This window comes from Nyctereutes procyonoides, unplaced genomic scaffold, assembly GCF_905146905.1.
Source record: "Nyctereutes procyonoides isolate TBG_1078 unplaced genomic scaffold, NYPRO_anot_genome, whole genome shotgun sequence".
NCBI lineage: Eukaryota > Metazoa > Chordata > Mammalia > Carnivora > Canidae > Nyctereutes > Nyctereutes procyonoides.
The window spans coordinates 5628065-5647190 of NW_026575141.1; the positions used below are offsets into that span (position 1 = coordinate 5628065).

General features: G+C 42.1%; 1 protein-coding gene across 1 annotated transcript in view; it reads left to right on the forward strand.

Annotated features, from left to right (window-relative positions):
* RBM28 (RNA binding motif protein 28) overlaps positions 1 to 12049 on the forward strand; it is a 30682-nt gene extending 18633 nt beyond the window's left edge. The window contains exons 13-19 of the mRNA XM_055307560.1: positions 551 to 615; positions 2876 to 3034; positions 5314 to 5463; positions 5780 to 5854; positions 7838 to 8094; positions 8715 to 8814; positions 11525 to 12049. Of these exons, the coding sequence (XP_055163535.1) occupies positions 551 to 615; positions 2876 to 3034; positions 5314 to 5463; positions 5780 to 5854; positions 7838 to 8094; positions 8715 to 8814; positions 11525 to 11659 (941 nt within the window). The 3' untranslated portion in view covers positions 11660 to 12049. The remainder of the gene's footprint in view (positions 1 to 550; positions 616 to 2875; positions 3035 to 5313; positions 5464 to 5779; positions 5855 to 7837; positions 8095 to 8714; positions 8815 to 11524) is intronic.
* Positions 12050 to 19126: the final 7077 nt, after the last annotated feature.

Sequence of the window (19126 nt, forward strand, 5' to 3'; positions counted from 1 at the left end):
ACCCAGAAGAATCCCTTCCTCTAGGTCATACAGTATTTGTCAGCCTACTACTGCACAGCTGCACAGCCTGGACTAGTGATGTAAGGCCTTTAGCTTTTGGTTGTAGGCCTCTGTATGGCCAGGTGGCTGTTTTCAGGTTGGCTTAATTCACTGCTTAGTACTGGCCCCCAAATACATGAGTAACAGCAAAATTCCAAGGGCAGGTTATAGGTGGAGCATTTTTGTATCCGGAATACCTAAAATGTACGTATTTTCAGAACTTTCTCTAGGCCTTTCCATCTGACATTGGGCATATACATGAAGCTTTTTGTGGGGAGGGAAAAAGAGGAACAAATTCACAAAATGTTCAGTTTTAGTCCTTGATAGCAGCTCAGAGCTGAGAACTTAGCCCTGTAGCCTATTTCTGGACCTACCCAAATGCCACTATGTCCTGGCCAGCATAGTCCTCTGGGCCCTGTACAAAGAGCTTGCATCATTCAAATCACATTCCTCTTGTTGCTCAGTGAAAATTCCCTTGCTGATGTCTTGGCCTTTTTCCCTCTTTTTGCAGTGATTCGTGCTGGGACTAAGGCTGCGGAGGATGTGAGTGCTGCTGATATGGCCAAAAGAGAACGGGTGGGTAGATCAGGCACCAGCCTTCAGGTTCTGCATGACTTATTATAAATCAATAAATAATAACTATTGAATGCTGGAGGTGCCTGTCAGAGAGCTAAGCATCAATCACAGACCCTGCTTGCTTACACTCTTGTTACAGGGAAGCACACTGGTGAAACAGCAAATAACCCAACATTGTACGTCATGTTATATGAGTGTTGTATGCCATTATAAGGACTGTCTTTTTTTTTTTTTAATTTTAATTTAATTTTATTTATTTATGATAGGCACACAGTGAGAGAGAGAGAGAGGCAGAGACATAGGCAGAGGGAGAAGCAGGCTCCATGCACCAGGAGCCCGATGTGGGATTCGATCCCGGGTCTCCAGGATTGCGCCCTGGGCCAAAGGCAGGCGCCAAACCGCTGTGCCACCCAGGGATCCCCCTAAGGACTGTGTCTTATTCTTTAATTCCTAATGCTCAGCAGTAAATGTTTGCCAAATAGTATGCTTCTATATCACGGAGTAGACACTTAGAGGCTAAGGCTATATATAATTAGGTATCAGTATGAAGGCAGAGTAACCTAAGAAAGGAAGATCAGAATGAGCTGGAGTTAATAGGGAAGGGGTAGATGTGGGTTTTAGAAGGAGGAGTTAAGATGTCCTTTTGTGGTAGGGAGTTATGTCCAGATTATAAAATCATCTTAGGAAAATTCCACATCATGGGAGTTTCCACTGATAACTGATACCATTGAGTTTTTTGCTGCTTAGTAGTATTCATTCCCAGTAATATTTTAAAAAAAGATTTCATTTATTTATTCATGAGAGAGAGAGAAAGGCAGAGACACAGGCAGAGGGAGAACAGGCTCCACATGAGCAGGGAACCCGATGCAGGACCTGACCCAAAGGCAAATGTTCAACCACTGAGCCACCCAGGTGCCCCTCATTCCTAGTAATTTTTAACTTTTGCCCAAGTAGCCTACTTTCAAAAAGTTAAGGCAGCCTAGAATGATAAAGAGGCATGACCATTAAAAGAATGAGCTTTGGAGCTTGAACGTACAGAAGATTAACAGAGATGAGAATATAATGACACTAAGAGGCAGTGTGTTTTTCCTATGTACAGTTTCTAGACTTGGGTTCACGTTTTTTGGTAGTGATCTTCTGGAAATAATGGTATTTAGGGGGCACTGTATGCCCTTTTCTTATCACAATATGATAGACACATTTAATTTTCCCTTAGAACAAATTTTTGTAGCAAAAAGCTCTGTAGATTATATGCATTATAATTCACAGCAGGTGGAGCTTTCCCTGGGAGAAAAATCATACTGTTGAATTCAGGTATGAGAGTCTCTTCAAATAACCCTTTAATATTCATTTCCAGAGTATCTGTTTATTTTGTGATTTGTTAGTCCTTTACTAAATAAGGAACAGCAGAAATAAGACTTAGTAAAAGACAAAAAATTAAAACTTTTTCAACTAACTGATTTTAAAAAACACACCAGAAGAAGACTATTATCCTCTCACTTCAGCAAATGTTGCCCTGGGACTGGTGTTTTGTGCAGCATAGTTGAGGCCAATGCTGTAGAAGCAAAATTCGTTTCTGTTGTGTGTGAAGCAAAATTTGTTTCTGTGGTCATGGACATACTTCTGCCTCAAGATGGCAGAGTTGAGACAACATTCTAGCAAGTATTCTTTAAATAAATTCCATTTCCTTTTGGAAGGACTAGATAATTAGTTTGAGTTGGTGGGCAGACAAGGATTGGGCATAGATGTTAACCACTGTATTATTTATTATTTGCTTTGGGCCAGGTTTTGAGTTCTGGATTTTTTTGTATATTACCTCATTTCAGCCTTACATCAGTGCTAACAGATTGGTATTTTGAGCTACAGTTTCACTTTGTAGAGGGAAAAACTGAGGCTTAAAAAATTTCATGTAACTTCTCCAGTTAAGGATGAATTTCCAGTTTAGTCTGAATCTAGAGCCCAAGATCTTACCACCTACCCACCATTTTACCTCTTTGAACCTTTCTTTCCCTATGCTAGGCCTCATAAGGTGGTAGATAGGTGATTTCCCTTCTTTTGTCCATATGTGTGGTTATTGAAGGGTGGGGGAGTGGGGGTGGTGGCCACAGTTCTTTCCTTTTGGAGAATTATGAACCTGCATTTTTATTTTTTATTTTATTTTATTCTATTTTATTTATTTATTTTATTTTATTTTAATTTATTTTAATTTTTGCATTTTTAAAGGGTAGATTGTCTTGTTAACAATTTGTTGTTCTTTCAGTTTGAGCTGCTAAAGCATCAGAAACTCAAGGACCAGAATATCTTCGTCTCCCAGACCAGGCTGTGCCTGCACAACCTCCCAAAAGGTGTGGATGACAAAGAACTTCGGAAGCTTCTACTGAATGCCACCAGAGGGGAGAAGGGAGTGCGCCTCAAGGAGGTGAGAGCTGGCCCCGCTCACTTAGAAGTTTGGTACTTGTCCTGGGTCAGATTGAGCATTTATTCCATGCTTTGGTGCTAGCAGATTGACAGAATTTCTTCTGGGCGCATTGTCAACAGATGAGGCTGAGTTTGGCAGTTTTCATGTTTATTTGTTTGTTTTCTCTTCTTAGAACTGCCTTTCACCCACATTGTCCAGATTGTAGCACAATGTGTGGAAATGTCTGCCCTCATGAATTAATTTGAATTCTTGCTGTGTGCTCAGCATCATAGCAGGTGCTATAGTGTTAATTTTCTTGCAGAGAAAATAATCTGTCTAGTTTGCTCTTTAGAAGAACATTTTACTTCCATTTACAGTACTCTTACTGTATGAAAAGAGTCCTCGGTGCTGTGTGGTAAGCACAGAGAGTCATGTGGGTCTTCAGCGGTTGTATTAGACAAACACTGGATTTGCACCAAAACCTGTTGAGACTCCATAAGAGTACAGAGCCTTCTCCTCTCCCCGACCCTCTGCAAATCTTCATCCTGGCACTTATGATTACATGGTCCTGTCGTTGTCTGCTAGTCATTTCTCCTGACCAGCTCTCCTGAGCTCTTTGAGAGCGGGTATCTCATTGCTCCCAGTCCTTGGCAGAGTACCTGGAACATAGTAATCTCTCAATCTATATTTATTGAATAAGTAACACAGCCAATATTAGAAATCTACTTTGCTCTGATTTATGACTATAAACTGTTTTCCTAATCCTGGAAAATCTCTTCAAAATGTATGGCATTGGTATTTGGGGAATTACATGACAGAATGTGAACATATCAGCACATATCTGACACCACTCTTAGTAAAACTGTTCAAAGTGTTACTGGCGTAGAGGTCAGTTGTGTAATTTCTCATATCAGCATCTACAATATTTAATGAGTGCTTGTACATTGAAAACCTGTCATCAGAGAAATTCATGTATTTTACTGTATTTGCATTGCATTGAATTTTCTCTTTATTTTATTTTTTGATCCCACTATTGTCATTTTAAGGGGTCTTTCTTTTTTTCTTTCAAGAGTGATTTATTTATTTATTTATTTATTTGAGAGAGAAAGAGAGCATGAGCAGGAGGGGCAGAGGGAAAGGGAGAGAGAGAATCTCAAGCAGACTCCACACTGAGCATAGAGCCCTATGCAGCACTCGATCTCACAATCCTGAGATCATGACCTGAGCTGAATGCAAAAGGACACTTAACCAACTGACTGTACCTCCCCAGCACCCCTTGAATTTTTTCTTTATTTTTTTTAATACGTGTTGGTATAGTATCTCACCAAAATCGTAAGCTTCTTCAGGACAGGAACCTCATTTTAAGCTTTTCTTAACTTCCCTATAGTACATGGCACAGTTCTCGGGACAATGTAGGTACTGGAAGTATACCAAATGCAGCATCCATGTATCCTTAATACCTAGATTTCTCGATTACATGAGAACTACAGCCTTTTCCAAGATATGCTACTATGGTATGGTATCTTTGATGTCCCAGGACACCTATTACATTCAGCTTACGGATTTAAGGCAAATCATGCCAGAGAAGATCCGAGCTCTGAGCAAAGCCAGCTGAAGCTTCAGCTGTAATCCTTAGGCTATATGTTAGGCAGGCCCTTCCCCATACCTGAATGTCTTTCTTAAAGATTTATTTATTTATTTTGAGAAAGAGAGAGAGCAGAGAGAGAAGGAGAGAAGCAGACTCTCTGATGAGCAGGGAGCCTGAATGGGGCTCGATCTCACAACCCTAAGATCATAACCTGAGCTGAAATCAAGAGTCAAATGCTTCACCAAGTGAGCCACTCAGGCACCCCTCAGTGCCTTTCTTAACTAAAGCCATCAGGCCTCTTTTCCTTCTTCAGTAATTTCCTTTCTGAGTGGCTTCTTCAGTGATGAGATCTATGGACAGTGCTTCATCCTCAGTGATAACTTACACAATTTAAAGTACCATATACTTTTGAACTTGTATGTGTTGTCCACAGTTGACTTTTAATTGGGGGGTATTTTCATCTAGATGCTTATTTATAGGTTTTTTGTTGATCTCTGTAAACTCTTAGAAAGCCAGAAAGTATCTATTTAATTGGTTTTGTGCTTTCAGTAGATGTATGCTAATAAGACCTTGGTAAATGTTAGTCCAGTATAATATGGCTGTTGTGGCAGTGATGTGGATGAGGATTCTGTCCCAGCCACCTGATCTCGCAGTGAGTCTGTTCATGCTCTCATCCTGTAATCATGTCTTCTTTCTCTTGTTCTACTCATAGTGTCGAGTGATGCGAGACCTCAAAGGAGTGCATGGGAAAGTTAAGGGTCAGTCCCTGGGCTATGCCTTTGCAGAGTTCCAGGAGCACGAGCATGCTCTGACAGCCCTTCGCCACATCAACAACAATCCAGAGATCTTTGGGCCTCTGAAGGTGAGCCTCATCCTGTGAGGAGACCTATTCATCTGAGGGCCCTTTGCAGAAAACCATTTCTCTGCTTTATGTCCAGTGTCCTCTGACTTATGTGTGGTAGGAAAGAGGAGCCAGTTAGTGAGGGAATAAGCAGTGGTTCAGCTGATAAGATGATCAGAAGGTTTTGAAATCTATATTGGATAGACTGCTTATAGAATGGCCCCTTACCTTTGAGTAGAGTAAGTGAGCAGGAGAGAGGGCAGTGGTGGGGGATATCTCAGCTCATTGCTCTCAGAAATTAAGAAATCTAATGAATGACATTCTCTTTCTGACACAGAGACCAATAGTGGAGTTCTCGTTGGAGGATCGAAGGAAACTTAAAATAAAGGAACTGAGGATTCAGCGCAGCCTGGTACAGAACTGAAATGTTTTTCTGTTTTTGCTTGTTTTTTTAAATTGTGGTCAAATACACATAACATGAAATTTGCTATTTTTAAGTGTATATTTCAGTTAAAGCAGTTTTTTTTTTTTTTCAGGCTATGTTAAATGCCTATTTTATTGAGTTTGTGGTTCTGCACCCTGAAGTAGTTCTCTGTCTCATTAGGTTTTTACACTTTACTCTTAGTTCCCTAGAACTCTCCAGGCCATCTTCTCTGCTGGCCTGTCTTGTGATAGCTCCACAGAGGGGAAAAGAAAGAGAAGAATCAGGCTGATGTTACTAGCAATGAGCAATGCCAGTACAGTGTTTGGTTGACAGTACATGTCAAAGGGATTGGCCCAGATGAAAGTTTTACATTGTAGATTTCAGTTCTCTCTTCCATAATTCTTCCTTCTTAGATGGCTCCAGAAGTATGATGCCTGATAGTTTTAGTACTGTTTTTAATCTAGTGTGGTATAAAGGAACGAATGGGAATGGAAATGCTGTTCAGACTCAGGCTGTACCCCTGAGTTCCTTGGCAAGTTAGTACCTCTCTCAGCTTCAATTTAGTTTGTACAATAGGATTAACAGGATTTGCCTCACCTGATTGATAAGGATTAAATGGTAACAGTGCATGGTCAGCACATAGTCAGCACTCTTTCTCTTACCCCTCTAGCCCTCAGATGTAGAAGGCCAGGTATTCTTTTTTTTTTTTTAAGATTTTATTTATTCATGAGAGACACAGAGAGAGGCAGAGACATAGGCAGAGGGAGAAGCAAGCTCCATGCAGGGAGCCTGATGGGGACTCGATCCTGGGACTCCGGGATCATGCCCTGAGCCAAAATCAGGTGCTCAACCACTGAGTGACCCAGGCGTCCCAAGGCTGGGTTATTCTTGATTCCATAACTCCTACTGCTTTCATTGATAATATACCTTAATTTGCTTATATATCAAACATCTGCACTCTTTGCAGTGTGTACCATGGGCCTGACCAATAGAAGAGCAGTTTCAGTGGTTAATACAGTGGTTCTGAGTAGGAAAATCTGGGATTCTTGTTTGAGACAGCTTTGTTCTAGGAATAGACTTACTTACAGCCTTAAGCTGTTGCTTCAGAGTGATTCTGAAACTAGTGGCTTAATAAAAACGATTCAGGTGGCTTTATTTGTTGCTTATACTTGTGTACATACTGCTCTTTCTGTGTAAAAGTGTCCCTTTCCCCTGACTCAAGGATACTACTACAGTTTCCATATTCAGATCAAATGTGCTTCCTCAAGAAGCATTTTCCCACTTCTCTCAAAAGAGGTAAGACCCCATTACTTGTACTTTCATGAACCTTTCTTTAGGGTCTCTAGTTTTTCAGTTTGCGTTATTTGTGTGTCTCTTGTCCTCCATTAGGCCAGGAGTCCTCAAAGGTAGTCACTATTCTTTCCCTCTGTACCCTTACTTAGAAATTGAGATGGGCATATTACAGGCATAGAATAATCTTTGTTGTATCAGTAATTAAACTAATTTAATGTCGATCCCGGGTCTCCAGAATCACGCCCTGGGCTGAAGGCAGTGCTAAACTGCTGAGCCACCCGGGCTGCCTTCACCCCATATTTCTTCAAATATTTTGTGTGTTCTTTTCTTTCTTCTCCCTCTGGGATTCCCATCACACATTTGTTTAGTAACTGCTGCCCCATGCAACTGGCTTTTCTTTTTTCTGTCTTCCTACTGGCTTCGAGTCTTGGGCATGCATATACTTTCCTCTGTTTCTGCGTATGGAAAGGGAAGTGGTGGTTTTGTGTCCCCCAGCCTGGTAACTGTCTGCTACCATGTCAGGGCCTGTGAACTTGTATTCATTTTCCTATAATTTGCAACTATTCAAGGGAAGAATTCTCCTTCTTTGACTAAGCTCCATGAAGCTCCTTTTCTGCTGAGTGTTTCCAGCAGATAAACCTCATCCAGAAACAGATGGCAGTGTCTTATTTTATGCAGCAAAAAGTGAAATCCAGGCCTGCAACTGGTGAGCCCCAGCAGGAACAACCAGCACTTGGAAAAGACCAGCAACAGAAAGCAACTCAAAACCACACACGGGAACAAAGCAAGACCCCCCTGGAGCAAAAGGGGAAGGTGCATTCTACTTCGTGGACAGGGTTCCAGACCAAGGCTGAAGTGGAACAGGTGGAGCTGCCCGATGGAAAGAAGAGAAGAAAGGTCCTGGTGCTCCCCTCACACCGAGGCCCCAAAATTAGGTGAGATGCAGAATGGTATAGAACAGCAGGTTGCTTCTACAAGGGTTTGGTTTTGCTTAGCCCTTTTCTTCTTTGTGGCTATTGTTTGGATGAAAGATATGTTTAGTACTGCATTGGTCTCCCAGAAAGAGCTAATGTGCAGGCATCTTGACACCAACAGATGTGGCTCTTGGAACAATTGGAGGCCGGAATAGCACTAGCGGAGGGGTCACAGAGGATCCTCCTCCTGGCAGCTTTCGTGTCATTTTCTTCTCCTGAAAGCCCCCTCCAGTCCAGAGGGTTGTCTCTGTCAGCTGAGGCCTATCTACTGAGGGTTATCTTGCAGATCCTGTTTGAGGCAGCAGATTAGTGCTATCAACAAAAGTTAGTCTTTACAAAATATTTGTGAAACAAATGAAGGTTTTTGAGAATCCCTTGAAGTTTTAAGCCAAAACTTTTTAAAAGGTATATAAATGTTGAACCTTCGGGTATTCTGTTATAGTATCCCTTTTTAGAATGACTTCTGGGCTAAGAAAGAGCCAGTGTGAGAAGAGGAATTTTATCTTGTGGCTGAGACAGCCTCAGAGGTGCCAGTTAGCCGGAGAATTCAGAGTGACATTTTACCTGACCTCTTATTTCAGGCTGCGGGACAAAGGCAGAGTGAAGTCTCTCCCTTCCAAAAAGCCAAAGCCCCAGATAAACTCGCAGAAGCAAGGGAAGCAAAAATTACCTTCCAACCAGGTGAGTTCTGTAGGGCACGAGGCTTTCGGATGGCTGGGCTCTGCCACAGCTGGCAGCCACTTTTGTGCCCTGATTAGTTAAGCAAAAAGAAGGGCTTCTGGATTGCAGCTAATGCAAACCACAGCTTTTTAGAGGGTGTTGCGGTATACAGTTCTAAAAGTGGAGAAAACCTAGGATGCCTGGCTGACTCAGAACAGCACGTGACTCTTGATCTTGGCATCATGAGTTCAAGCCCCTTTTTGGGTGTAGAAGTCATTTTTAAAAATAAATAAACTTAAAATAAAAAAATAGAGGCACCTGGCTGGCTGAGTTGGTAGAGCTTGAAACTCTTGATCTTGGAGTCGTAGGTTTGAGCCCCATGTTGGGTGTAGAGATTACTTAAAAATAGAAACATCAGACTCTTTTTTTTTTTCTTTTAAAGATTTTATTTATTCATGAGAGAGAGAGAGAGAGGCAGAGACACAGGCAGAGGGAGAAGTAGGCTCCATGCAGGGAACCTGACGTGGGACTTGATCCTGGGACTCCAGGATCACATCCCGGGCCAAAGGCAGGCGCTAAACCACTGAGCCACCCAGGGATCCCTGAAGCATCAGACTCTTGATTTCAGCTCAGGTCTTGATCTCAGGGTCATGAGTTCAAGCCCTGGGTTGGGCTCCACACTGGACATGGAGCTTGCTCAAAAAAAAAAATCTTAAAGTAAATAAGGAATAAATAGATAGGTAAGTAAAATAAAAGTAGAAAGAACCTGTATATTAGTTTCTCTACTTCAACAATTATCTTATTTTACCTATTCCTCATACATACTGCCCCCTGCCCAGATTATATATAGTAAGGCAAATTCCGCTTCAGATGTAAATATGCCTTAGATGAAAATATGGTTTATTGCTCAGAAAAGTACCTCAGAATGCTGTTCTGACTAGACTGACTAGACCTAACTGACTAGGTCTTAAAAATATGTGTATATTATGCCATTATTATATCTAATGAAATGAGTAAGAAGCCTTTAACATCATCTAATATGCAGCCCATTTTAAAATGTCCTCAGTTGACTCAAAAATGTTCTTTTGTAGTTGGGCTAGTACAAATTAAGATCCAGAGTCCGCCCATTAATTTGGTTTTTATATCTCTTAAACCTTTTTTTTCCGTATAATACTCACTCTGCTTCATCACCCCCCCTCCCTTTTTCCATGCTGATAATTTGTTGGAGAAACTGAGTCATTTGCCCTTTAGAATGTATTACATTTTCAGTTTAGTTGCTTGCTGCCTTGTGGTGTCATTTAATTGATGCCTGTGATACCCTGTATTGCCTATAAACTGGTAATTAGATGTACAGGCTTGATTAGATTCAAGTCCAGTTTTTTTTTTCTTTTTCCTTTTCTTTAAGACTTTATTTATTTTTAAGTAATCTCTACACACAGTGTGGGGCTTGAACTCACAACCTTGAGATCAAGAGTCACATGGCTTCACTCACTGAGCCAGCCAGGCGCCCCTCAAGTTCAGTTTTCTTGGCAAGAATATTTCATGAGTGGTGCTTTCTGTTGTGTCAGCATCCTAAGGCCCATAACATTTGGTTGCCCCATTTTTAGTGATGTTCAGGTTAATCGGTAGATCTGCAGGCTTGGAGGTTGTCCACCTCTCTTCCATTTGTGAAGTTTCCATCAGCCTCTCACCTAATGGTTTTAGCACCCATTGATGATTACTGTCTAGATCCATGATTTCAATAAAAGGTACAGAATGGTGATTTTGTAAGGGTTTTGGGTTTTTTGTTTTTTGGTTCTTTTTTTCAGTTCTTTTGCATTGTTTTGGGAGAATTCTAAAGAAAAGAATCTTCCCTTGTCAACTACACAAATACCATTTGTATAGAAAAGGCAGAATAAATGCTTGATTTCATTTTTCTTTATCAGTTTTCAGAGCAATGAGTTGGTGCCCTACCAGCCTCCTATGGTGACCAGTAAGATCTTTTTAGTGTTACAGATTCCTGAGTTTTTATATATTTGATGTGTTGCAACCAAACGTAGTTATTATTCTTGTCCCATCTTAGGCCAGCAGAAGGCCCTACAGGATGGCTCCTGAGTCCTTCCAGTCTGACCCTGTCTTTGGTGGTGTCCTTGCTTTCTGGTACAACCAGATGTCCCACCTCATCTTACATAATTCTTCCCTGGTCCTGGCATTAGCCATTTTTCCAAGCAGCCCTATTTCCTTTTAGTAGAAAATTGTGGCTCTACATTCTTGAACATTTGAGGTCAAGCTTTCTTTTCCCCTTCCCTAGTGCCTTTCTTTTAAGTTGAAAGGATGAAAGAAGCAGTAGCTTCTCCCACTCAAGGAATCTGTGTCTCTGACCTGTACCATACTATATCATAGAGCTCTATTTCTGAAATCCCATAAGCAGTATTCTTGTTGAGGGAAAGGGCCAGCAAGAAGATGCAAACTCTGGGCTGACTCACCTGTGAGAAGACTCGCAGGAGCATTTGAGAGCAAGAGCTCTGAAGCACCTGCATAGTGGTTTAGTTCGGCCCCTCTCTTAGGCATTCCTGGTCCGGTTTCTTGCCAGCGGATGATTCCTTTTGGGTTTTGGTAGGAGTCACTCTCTGGAAATCCACCTCTTATGGTAAACAGGATTCGTTATTTTCTCTCTTGAGTGGTGTCAACGTGAGGTGATAGACAATGCTTGAAATTGATTATCTTGTTTTTCCTTACCTTTCATTTATAGGCCCCTAGGAAGAAAGCTAAGGGAAATAAGACTGAAATCCGCTTCAACCAGCTGGTCGAACAATATAAGCAGAAATTACTGAGACCTTCAAAAGGAGCACCTCTTGCAAAGAGGAGCAAATGGTTTGACAGTTGATAGTGGCAGCGGACTGGATAAGAAGCTGGATTCTTTGTCAAGCTTCCCTCTGAGGGAAAGACACCCCCTTTCCTCCCCAGTGTGCTGCCACTTTGTTGGGAGGTCCCCTGGGCTGCACACATTTGAACTTTGGGCCCTCCCCAGTGTGTGATTAGTGAACCACAAAGAGAAATCTCAGAAAAACATCATGATTTTTTTTGTGTATTATCCAAGTTACTGTGTGAATTGTGTCTATAATTATTACCCATTCAGTCCTCTGTTTTAGAAATGGAAACAATTGCATGGAGGATTCTTGAGGGCTGAATTTTTAAGATGTATATTTTGTTAAGTGTCTCCTCTAAATGAGCTGTTTTGTGGCTTTTTAAATAACAAACTATTTCTCATTTCTAATGGATGTGAATCCTTTATTATTTATGAACATTTTTGACATTCCTAACATAGTTTTACATAATGCAGGAATTAAGTAAGAACAGAGAAAAATGATTTGCAACCTAATCTCTTCCCAGTAGAAGAGACTGGGAAAGTCATTGAGGTCAGTGGGGCCTGGCAGAGAGCAACACCTGATAACTGTTTGCCAGATGAGTGGGTTATTATGGGCAGTTGACTAGAAATCAGTTTGCAGTAGTCCCCTGTCACTAACCTAGCTGGTGATGACCCACATTTTCTCTCCTCAGATCTTAACAGTGGTAGGGGTTGGAGGGAGCAGTGAGCATCAGGCCTAGCCTCTAGCTTGTCTTGCTTTTACCTAATGGGTAGCCTTGAACCATATATAGACTCTCTGAGCCTTAGTTTTCTCATCTGTAGAGTAAGAAATTGAACTAAAGGTTTTTTCTGATCCATTTTGGCTCTGCTCTTTTTCTAATTCATTCATTCTACTTCATACACTTTTTTTAAAACTCGGGATAGAGATGACTCACTACTTTCCAAAATTTTAGGGGAATCATAAAAACTGGGAGGGATGGTAAATAAATATTAGAATCTAGATCCAAAAAAGATCATGATAGCCAGAAGGAATGGGCTGAATCTGATAAGATAAAAATCATTGGGAGTAATGTAAATTCCTTCACTTGAGTTCCAAAAACCCTTCTTCACAATTTCTGGTTGAAGAGTTTGAGTTGATTAAATTCACATTATGGAGGAACAGCGTGGCTGCCACACATGTAATAGGACTGTTAGGCTATAGTAGTAGAAATGGGATGTCACCAGGGAGTCAGCTGCTAGTACTCTGGGTTGGCCATACCACACCTATGAGATAAATGTCATGACCAAGTTGGTGAAGGAAATCAAAATGATAGATGGAAGCACAGTTGGTCATGAGTTGATTGATGTTGAAGTTGGTTGTAGGTAGATGGAGATTTATCATACTATTCTCTCTGCTTCCTTGGACATTTGAAATTTTCCATAATAAGTTAAAAAGTTTAGAAAGTCAGATGAGTAACAGGGAAACTGGTCTGACTTGCCTGAGAAGGGAATTCTTGGGGTGTTATTAGCTGTTGGTAGAGCCTAGAAGGATATATGGAGGCAGAAGAGTAAAACTCACAAGGAATCAGATTTTGGGAGAACTTAAGTGTAGCTGTCAGAGAGGCATGAGTCCCATCTCTGGAACAGCCCAAGTAGAGTAAGTCTGTGATATTGCCAGGGATTCCAGTGCTAGGGGATTGGGCTAGAGGAGGTCATAAGGACTGATCAGCTCAATAATGTTTGGCCCCAGGATGACCTGAAGCTGTGCTTTATGTCTTAGCCCCTGAGGCCCCTCCTCATCCTCTTTGTATTGTCCTTCATATGCTTGGTCCCAGTGATGTCTGCTCCGGGCTCAATATGGTGTTGTTCCTCCAACAGGCAGAGCCCATGGTTCTGCAGCCCCTGTCACCTCTCCTGCTTGTCTCTATCCATCACTCCCTTTTTTACAGTTTGGCTGCCCAACCCTTCAATTCCTTCAATTCTACCACCTCAGAGGCTTTGTGTTTGTTCCTTTCACCTGGAAAACTTTTCCCTCAGATCTTTTGCTTACCACTCAGATCTCCACTGACTGGTCACCCCTCCTGGAGCTCTTTCCTGGTAAAGTAGGGCTCTTCATCCCCTCTTGTCTATCCTACCCCCATCACTGGAATCCTGTCACTTTGCTTATTTTCTCTCTAGTGCTCAGTCTATCCGAAGTTATTTGTTCTCCTAGTTAGAATGTATGCTTTGTGAGAGGAACTTGATATCTCATTGGTCCTGGAGATGCAGGACCTAGAATTGAACCTGGCACATAGTAGGTAATGAGTAAATGTTTTTTGAATGAAAAAAAAAATGGGCAAAGGAGGAAATAGTACTCAGTAGGTCAGAGAAAGAAGTGGGAATACAGCCCAGAGGTTTTGACTCTCTAGTCCAACCTGGTGCTATAGTAAATGATGCTCTCTTGAGAACCGTTGCAACCCTAGGGATGTGACTGTTGAAATATCTTGGGGGGAATCAATGAATGCTCAAAAAAAATGTCCTTAATTGGCTTAAAAATGGATAAAGGAGAAACCATGAAAATATTTACTCTTCCTTGGGGAAGAACTAAAGGGCAGGGGCTCTATCTCCAGAGTTACCTTCAGACAGTATGACTTGGGGAGTTTGAAACATTCTTGCAACAGCTTGGTCACACATCTGTCCTAGGAGGCTCTGTACACTGCGGAGGGAGCAAGATACTTTATTAAGGTATACACAGACTCACGATCTACCACCACCTGCCTCTTAGCTAATCTGTTTTCTCTTGGCCAACTCTGCTCACCAGATACTTTTTTGGGGTGTACAAATATCTCTAAATTAACATTCAAAAATACATCTTAACATTTAGAATAGATAAAAATTGGTGTCGACTCAGATAGCTTTGCCATATTCTCTTAGATCCAAATGCTTCTGATAGCTTTAGCAACCTTGGAAAGTTATTGCTCAGTTCTTTTTAAAAGTGATCATGCAGACCAGTCATCCGCTTTCTCAACAACCAGATTCCTTATATGGTATTGTCCTTTGGGACACCTTACTGTGGCCTATCTGGGCAGCTCCATTTACCTTTGCCTTGGGAGTATTAATGCATAAGGGTTGTGCTCACTTCTACATGAAATGGAAATTTCATGAAATGGTATTTTCTGAATTAAACATAAAGGTAGAGGTACAGACTGCTTAGTTAAAAAACAATGACAATGACATCCAAGACCAAATGTCTTCAGTCAAACTGCCAAGTTTCAATAGCATCTTTCTGCTTGGTTATGGTAGCCTGGCTCAGATATCTTCCCTTTAAATAAAGAGTCTTAAGATTATGTGCTATTTCTTAGCTTTTCTGGGGGACTACTTGGTAGTTTTGAGGAATCTGATCCAGGATGTACAGTTCTTTAGTTTAGGCTCAGCCTGCAACAAACATGTTTACCTGTCTTGGAAGTAAGATCTGTAAACTTCTGTTACAGAGTCAGGACATGTGAAATCATTTTTATTTTTTTTAAGGTTTTCATTTTAATTCCAGTATAGTTAACATACAGTGTTTTATTCATTTCAGGTGCACAATATAATGATTCAACAATTCTATGCATCATCACCACAAGCTTACCCCTTAATCCCCATCACCTGTTTCACCCTTTCCCTGCCTCCTCTCTGGTAACCATCAGATTGTTCTCTATAGTTAAGAGTCTGTTTCTGGTTTGTCTCCTTTTTTTCCTTTGCTCATTTGTTTCTTAAATTCACATATGAGTGAAATCATATGGTATTTGTCTTTCTCTGACTGACTTATTGCACTGAGCATAACACTCTCTAGATCCACCATGTTGCAAATGGCAAGATTTCATTCTTTTCTATGGCTGAATGTGAATTTATTTTTTAAAATATTTCCAAACATCTTTTGGTGTGTTTTTGCCTTGAAAAGAGTTTTTCCAACTCAGAACCTCAAGGTAGAGAACGTCTTCTTACCATGTATTTGACCTTCAGTCATCTGAGGAAGCAGGAGGTCAGATATGCCAGAGTGAGTGCCAGCCACCTAGAATCTTCAGTCTTATGCCCTCTGATTGACCCAAGTAGCTAGTTTCCTGCTTTGTATCCCCATGACTCACTTTTTGAGACATGATTGACAGGCATTTGCCACCTCTGCGCATGCAACTTATAAAGTTCTGAAACTAATCTGCTCTATCATGGCAGTAGCTACATCATCAGACTGTGAGGATGCCCAAGAAGGATTCATGTTTCAGTTTATTTCAGATGATGCTCACCTATGCTTTCTCCCACTAAGCCCTAACTAGTGCTTTAAGGGCCAGGATGAGGTTGCTTTGTTTCTCTTAGGCCAAATAAAGATTTTCAGACTTCCTTTGTCCAAGGTTGACTCAGTTAGAAGTTACCCACATATGTTATCTTATTTTGGTTCTCTCATTCTTGTTCTGATGCCTCTTCCTTACCAGGATTAATTGCAGAACCTGAGACAGTTGATTGGGGTGCTATTCAGTGGCCCAGCCATGTGTGAGTTATAGGTATATCTGCAATTGCTTTGGCTTCTGAACTAGTGTTTGGCTGCATCTAGGCTTCTGTGCTTGAGAAAAAATATACCGGGAGGAATATGAAAGATACAAGACTGAGACTGGTAACTAATTCTGGGAAGCAAACTGCAGAGTCACCAGAAAACCTTTGGACCACCCACAAACAGAGCATCTTTTGATAGATGGCTAATCCAGTTTTCCTTAGACTTGTCCATGCTGCCCAGAGCCTTCTCCATTTATCAGACATCACTGCTGCAGAGTCATCCCAAAACTCTAACACTGGCCATTTGACAGAAGGAAAATCCTTCCTGACCTTGAGGGCAGGAACTATATTTCACACTTTTCTACATACTCTGCAATATGTAATAATGATTTACACATAGGAGTTCATTTCATTCTGTTGAACTCACCGAAGGCCATCTGTTTCAGGGCTTAGCTGGGCTTATAGAGGACAACAGAGTCATTTCCTGAGTGAGGTATGTGAAAGGGTCCCAAATACAAAGTGATAGAAGAATAAACTGCTAGTTGTGGTCCCTTGAGCACACCACCTGTGTTGTTTTTACTGTTCCTTGTCCAGATTGGTTCATCCCTCCTTTCCACTGGTGTGCTATCCAGCATTCAAGTTCAAGCAGATTTCTCCCTGGCGACCCTACCCAAACCTTAGGAAAAGGTTTCCTTGCAATCCCTCCCTCAGTCCCTGACATTCACTAGTTGGCATCCACTGACAGAGCCTATGCTACTGTGGCTCACTTGTCATTTCCTTAGGTCTTGCTTCCCCAAGGAGACTGAGCCACTGGCAGGAGGAACTTGCTCCTAGTAATCCCAGCCCCAGGGACATGGCTAACCTGAGAAATTGATTGTGGAGGATGATGAAGATGGGGGATATGCCAACAGTCATCTGTGGCAGTGACCTCTCCCCAACCTGTCATTTTCTTTTTGCTTAGCCTCGTTTATAGCAGGTACTCAATAAATGTCAGTCCCCACCCCCCCCCCCCCATCTTTTTCTCCTGCTCTTCTTCCCTGCACTATTGTCTGGGCTTCAGCCCACCAGCAACTCCTCTCACATGCTGCTTGGTCTGCCTTATGGCCTGAACCCATCTTGTGCCTATCCCTGTCTGCCTGAGGGACTCCCAGCGCTCATGCATTCGGCTGGATGTCAAAGGCTCTTTGTACAAAAACCTAGTTGTAAGACATGGGTTCTCAGGTGTCTCCCACTCTCAACCTCTCCATTTTCCCCTCCTTTTCCTCTCTCCTGGGTTGACACTCCATTGTCTATAGGTACTTTTCAACCAAAAGGTACTCAGATGCTGTGCTTTTTTTTTTAATTTTTATTTATTTATGATAGTCACACACACACACACACACAGAGAGGCAGAGACATAGGCAGAGGGAGAAGCAGGCTCCATGCACTGGGAGCCCAACGTGGGATTCGATCCCGGGTCTCCAGGATCGCTCCCTGGGCTAAAGGCAGGCGCCAAACCGCTGTGCCACCCAGGGATCCCAGATGCTGTGCTTTGAGGAGGTTTTCCTTTGGAGAAAAGATTCCATGTCATATCCACGTTGAGGAAGACTTGTCATGGCACTTGGCACCTTAGATGGAGAGAGAGATCCAGAACATTGTTCTTTTCCTATTTGCAATGAGAGGATGGAAGTCTAGTGCACCCTTCTAATAAAATGATGTGCTATCATGACATAATAAGAAATAGATATGTGGTATTTGTCTCCTTATCTTGGCACAGAGCTCCCAAAACCTTTGGAATTCCCTGTGAAGAGAGCAATAAAGGTGTCTTTTGTTAATGAGGTGATTTTTGGATGCGTCTAAGGCTGGGGGCTGGTTGCCAGAACAGCCAACCTGTGACTGGAGGCTCAAGATTGAGTTCAGTCGTCAGTAGCCAATGATTTAGTCACTCAGGCCTAGTAATGAAGCCTCCATTAAAACCCCAAAGGGTGGGTTTTGGAGAGCTTCCAGGTCAGTGAACACAGGGAGATTAGGGGAGAGTAATGCTATCCGGAAAGGTCAGGGAAGCTCTGCACCTTTTCCCAATACCTTGCCCGAAGCTTCTCTCCTGTCTGGCTGTTCCTGAGTTCTATCCTTTTATAATAAACTAGTAATCTAGTCAGTAAAATGTTTCTGTAAATTCCATGAGCCACTCTAGCAAATTAATCAAACTCAAGGAGGGGGTTGTTGGAACCTCTGATCTTATAGCCAGTTGGTCAGAAACACAGGTAACAACCTGAATTTGTGACTGGCATCTAAAGAGGCCAGAAGGAGAGGCAGGCTTGTAAGATTGAACCTTTAAGCTGTGGAATCTGACGTTATCTCCAGGCAGATAATGTCAACGTTGAATTGTAGGACACCCAAGCTGGTGTCAGAGAATTGCTTAGTCTGAGGAAAAACCCCTACATCAGACTTGGGAGCAGAATTGTAGCTGGTTTCAGAATTATAGACAATACAGACAATAACTTGTAAAAGCACCCCAACGAACATCCCTGCCCAGCAGCAGAGCAGCTATCAATTGCCAAGTAGGTGAGGCTGTCCAGCCCTCATAACACCACCAACCAGCTGTGCAGGAGGGTTCTGGGGGGAGGGGGGAGCAAAGCAGGCCTGTGTTCCTTCAGAGTTGGATAACTCCACAAATAAATGAGGAAGAATGGAGAGACAGAGTACTTTGGCTCCTACCAGGCTGGTAGTGTCCACTGGAAGTCCAAAAGCAGCCTCCCTCATCTCATCAGATCCCAGGCCCACCTTATGTGGTGGGCAGATTGGAGGCTATGATATCCATTTCAGAGATGGGGCAAACAGGGAAGGTGGCACTGAGTGAGGCTGGAGTACCAGCCCAGTTCTCCTGACTCCCAGGCCAGAGCTCTGTCCTTTTTTTTTTCTTTTAAAGATTTTATTTATTTATTTGAGACAGAGCATGAGAGCAGGGGGAGAGGCAGAGAGAGAAGCAGACTCCCCACGGAGCTGGAACCTGCCATGGGG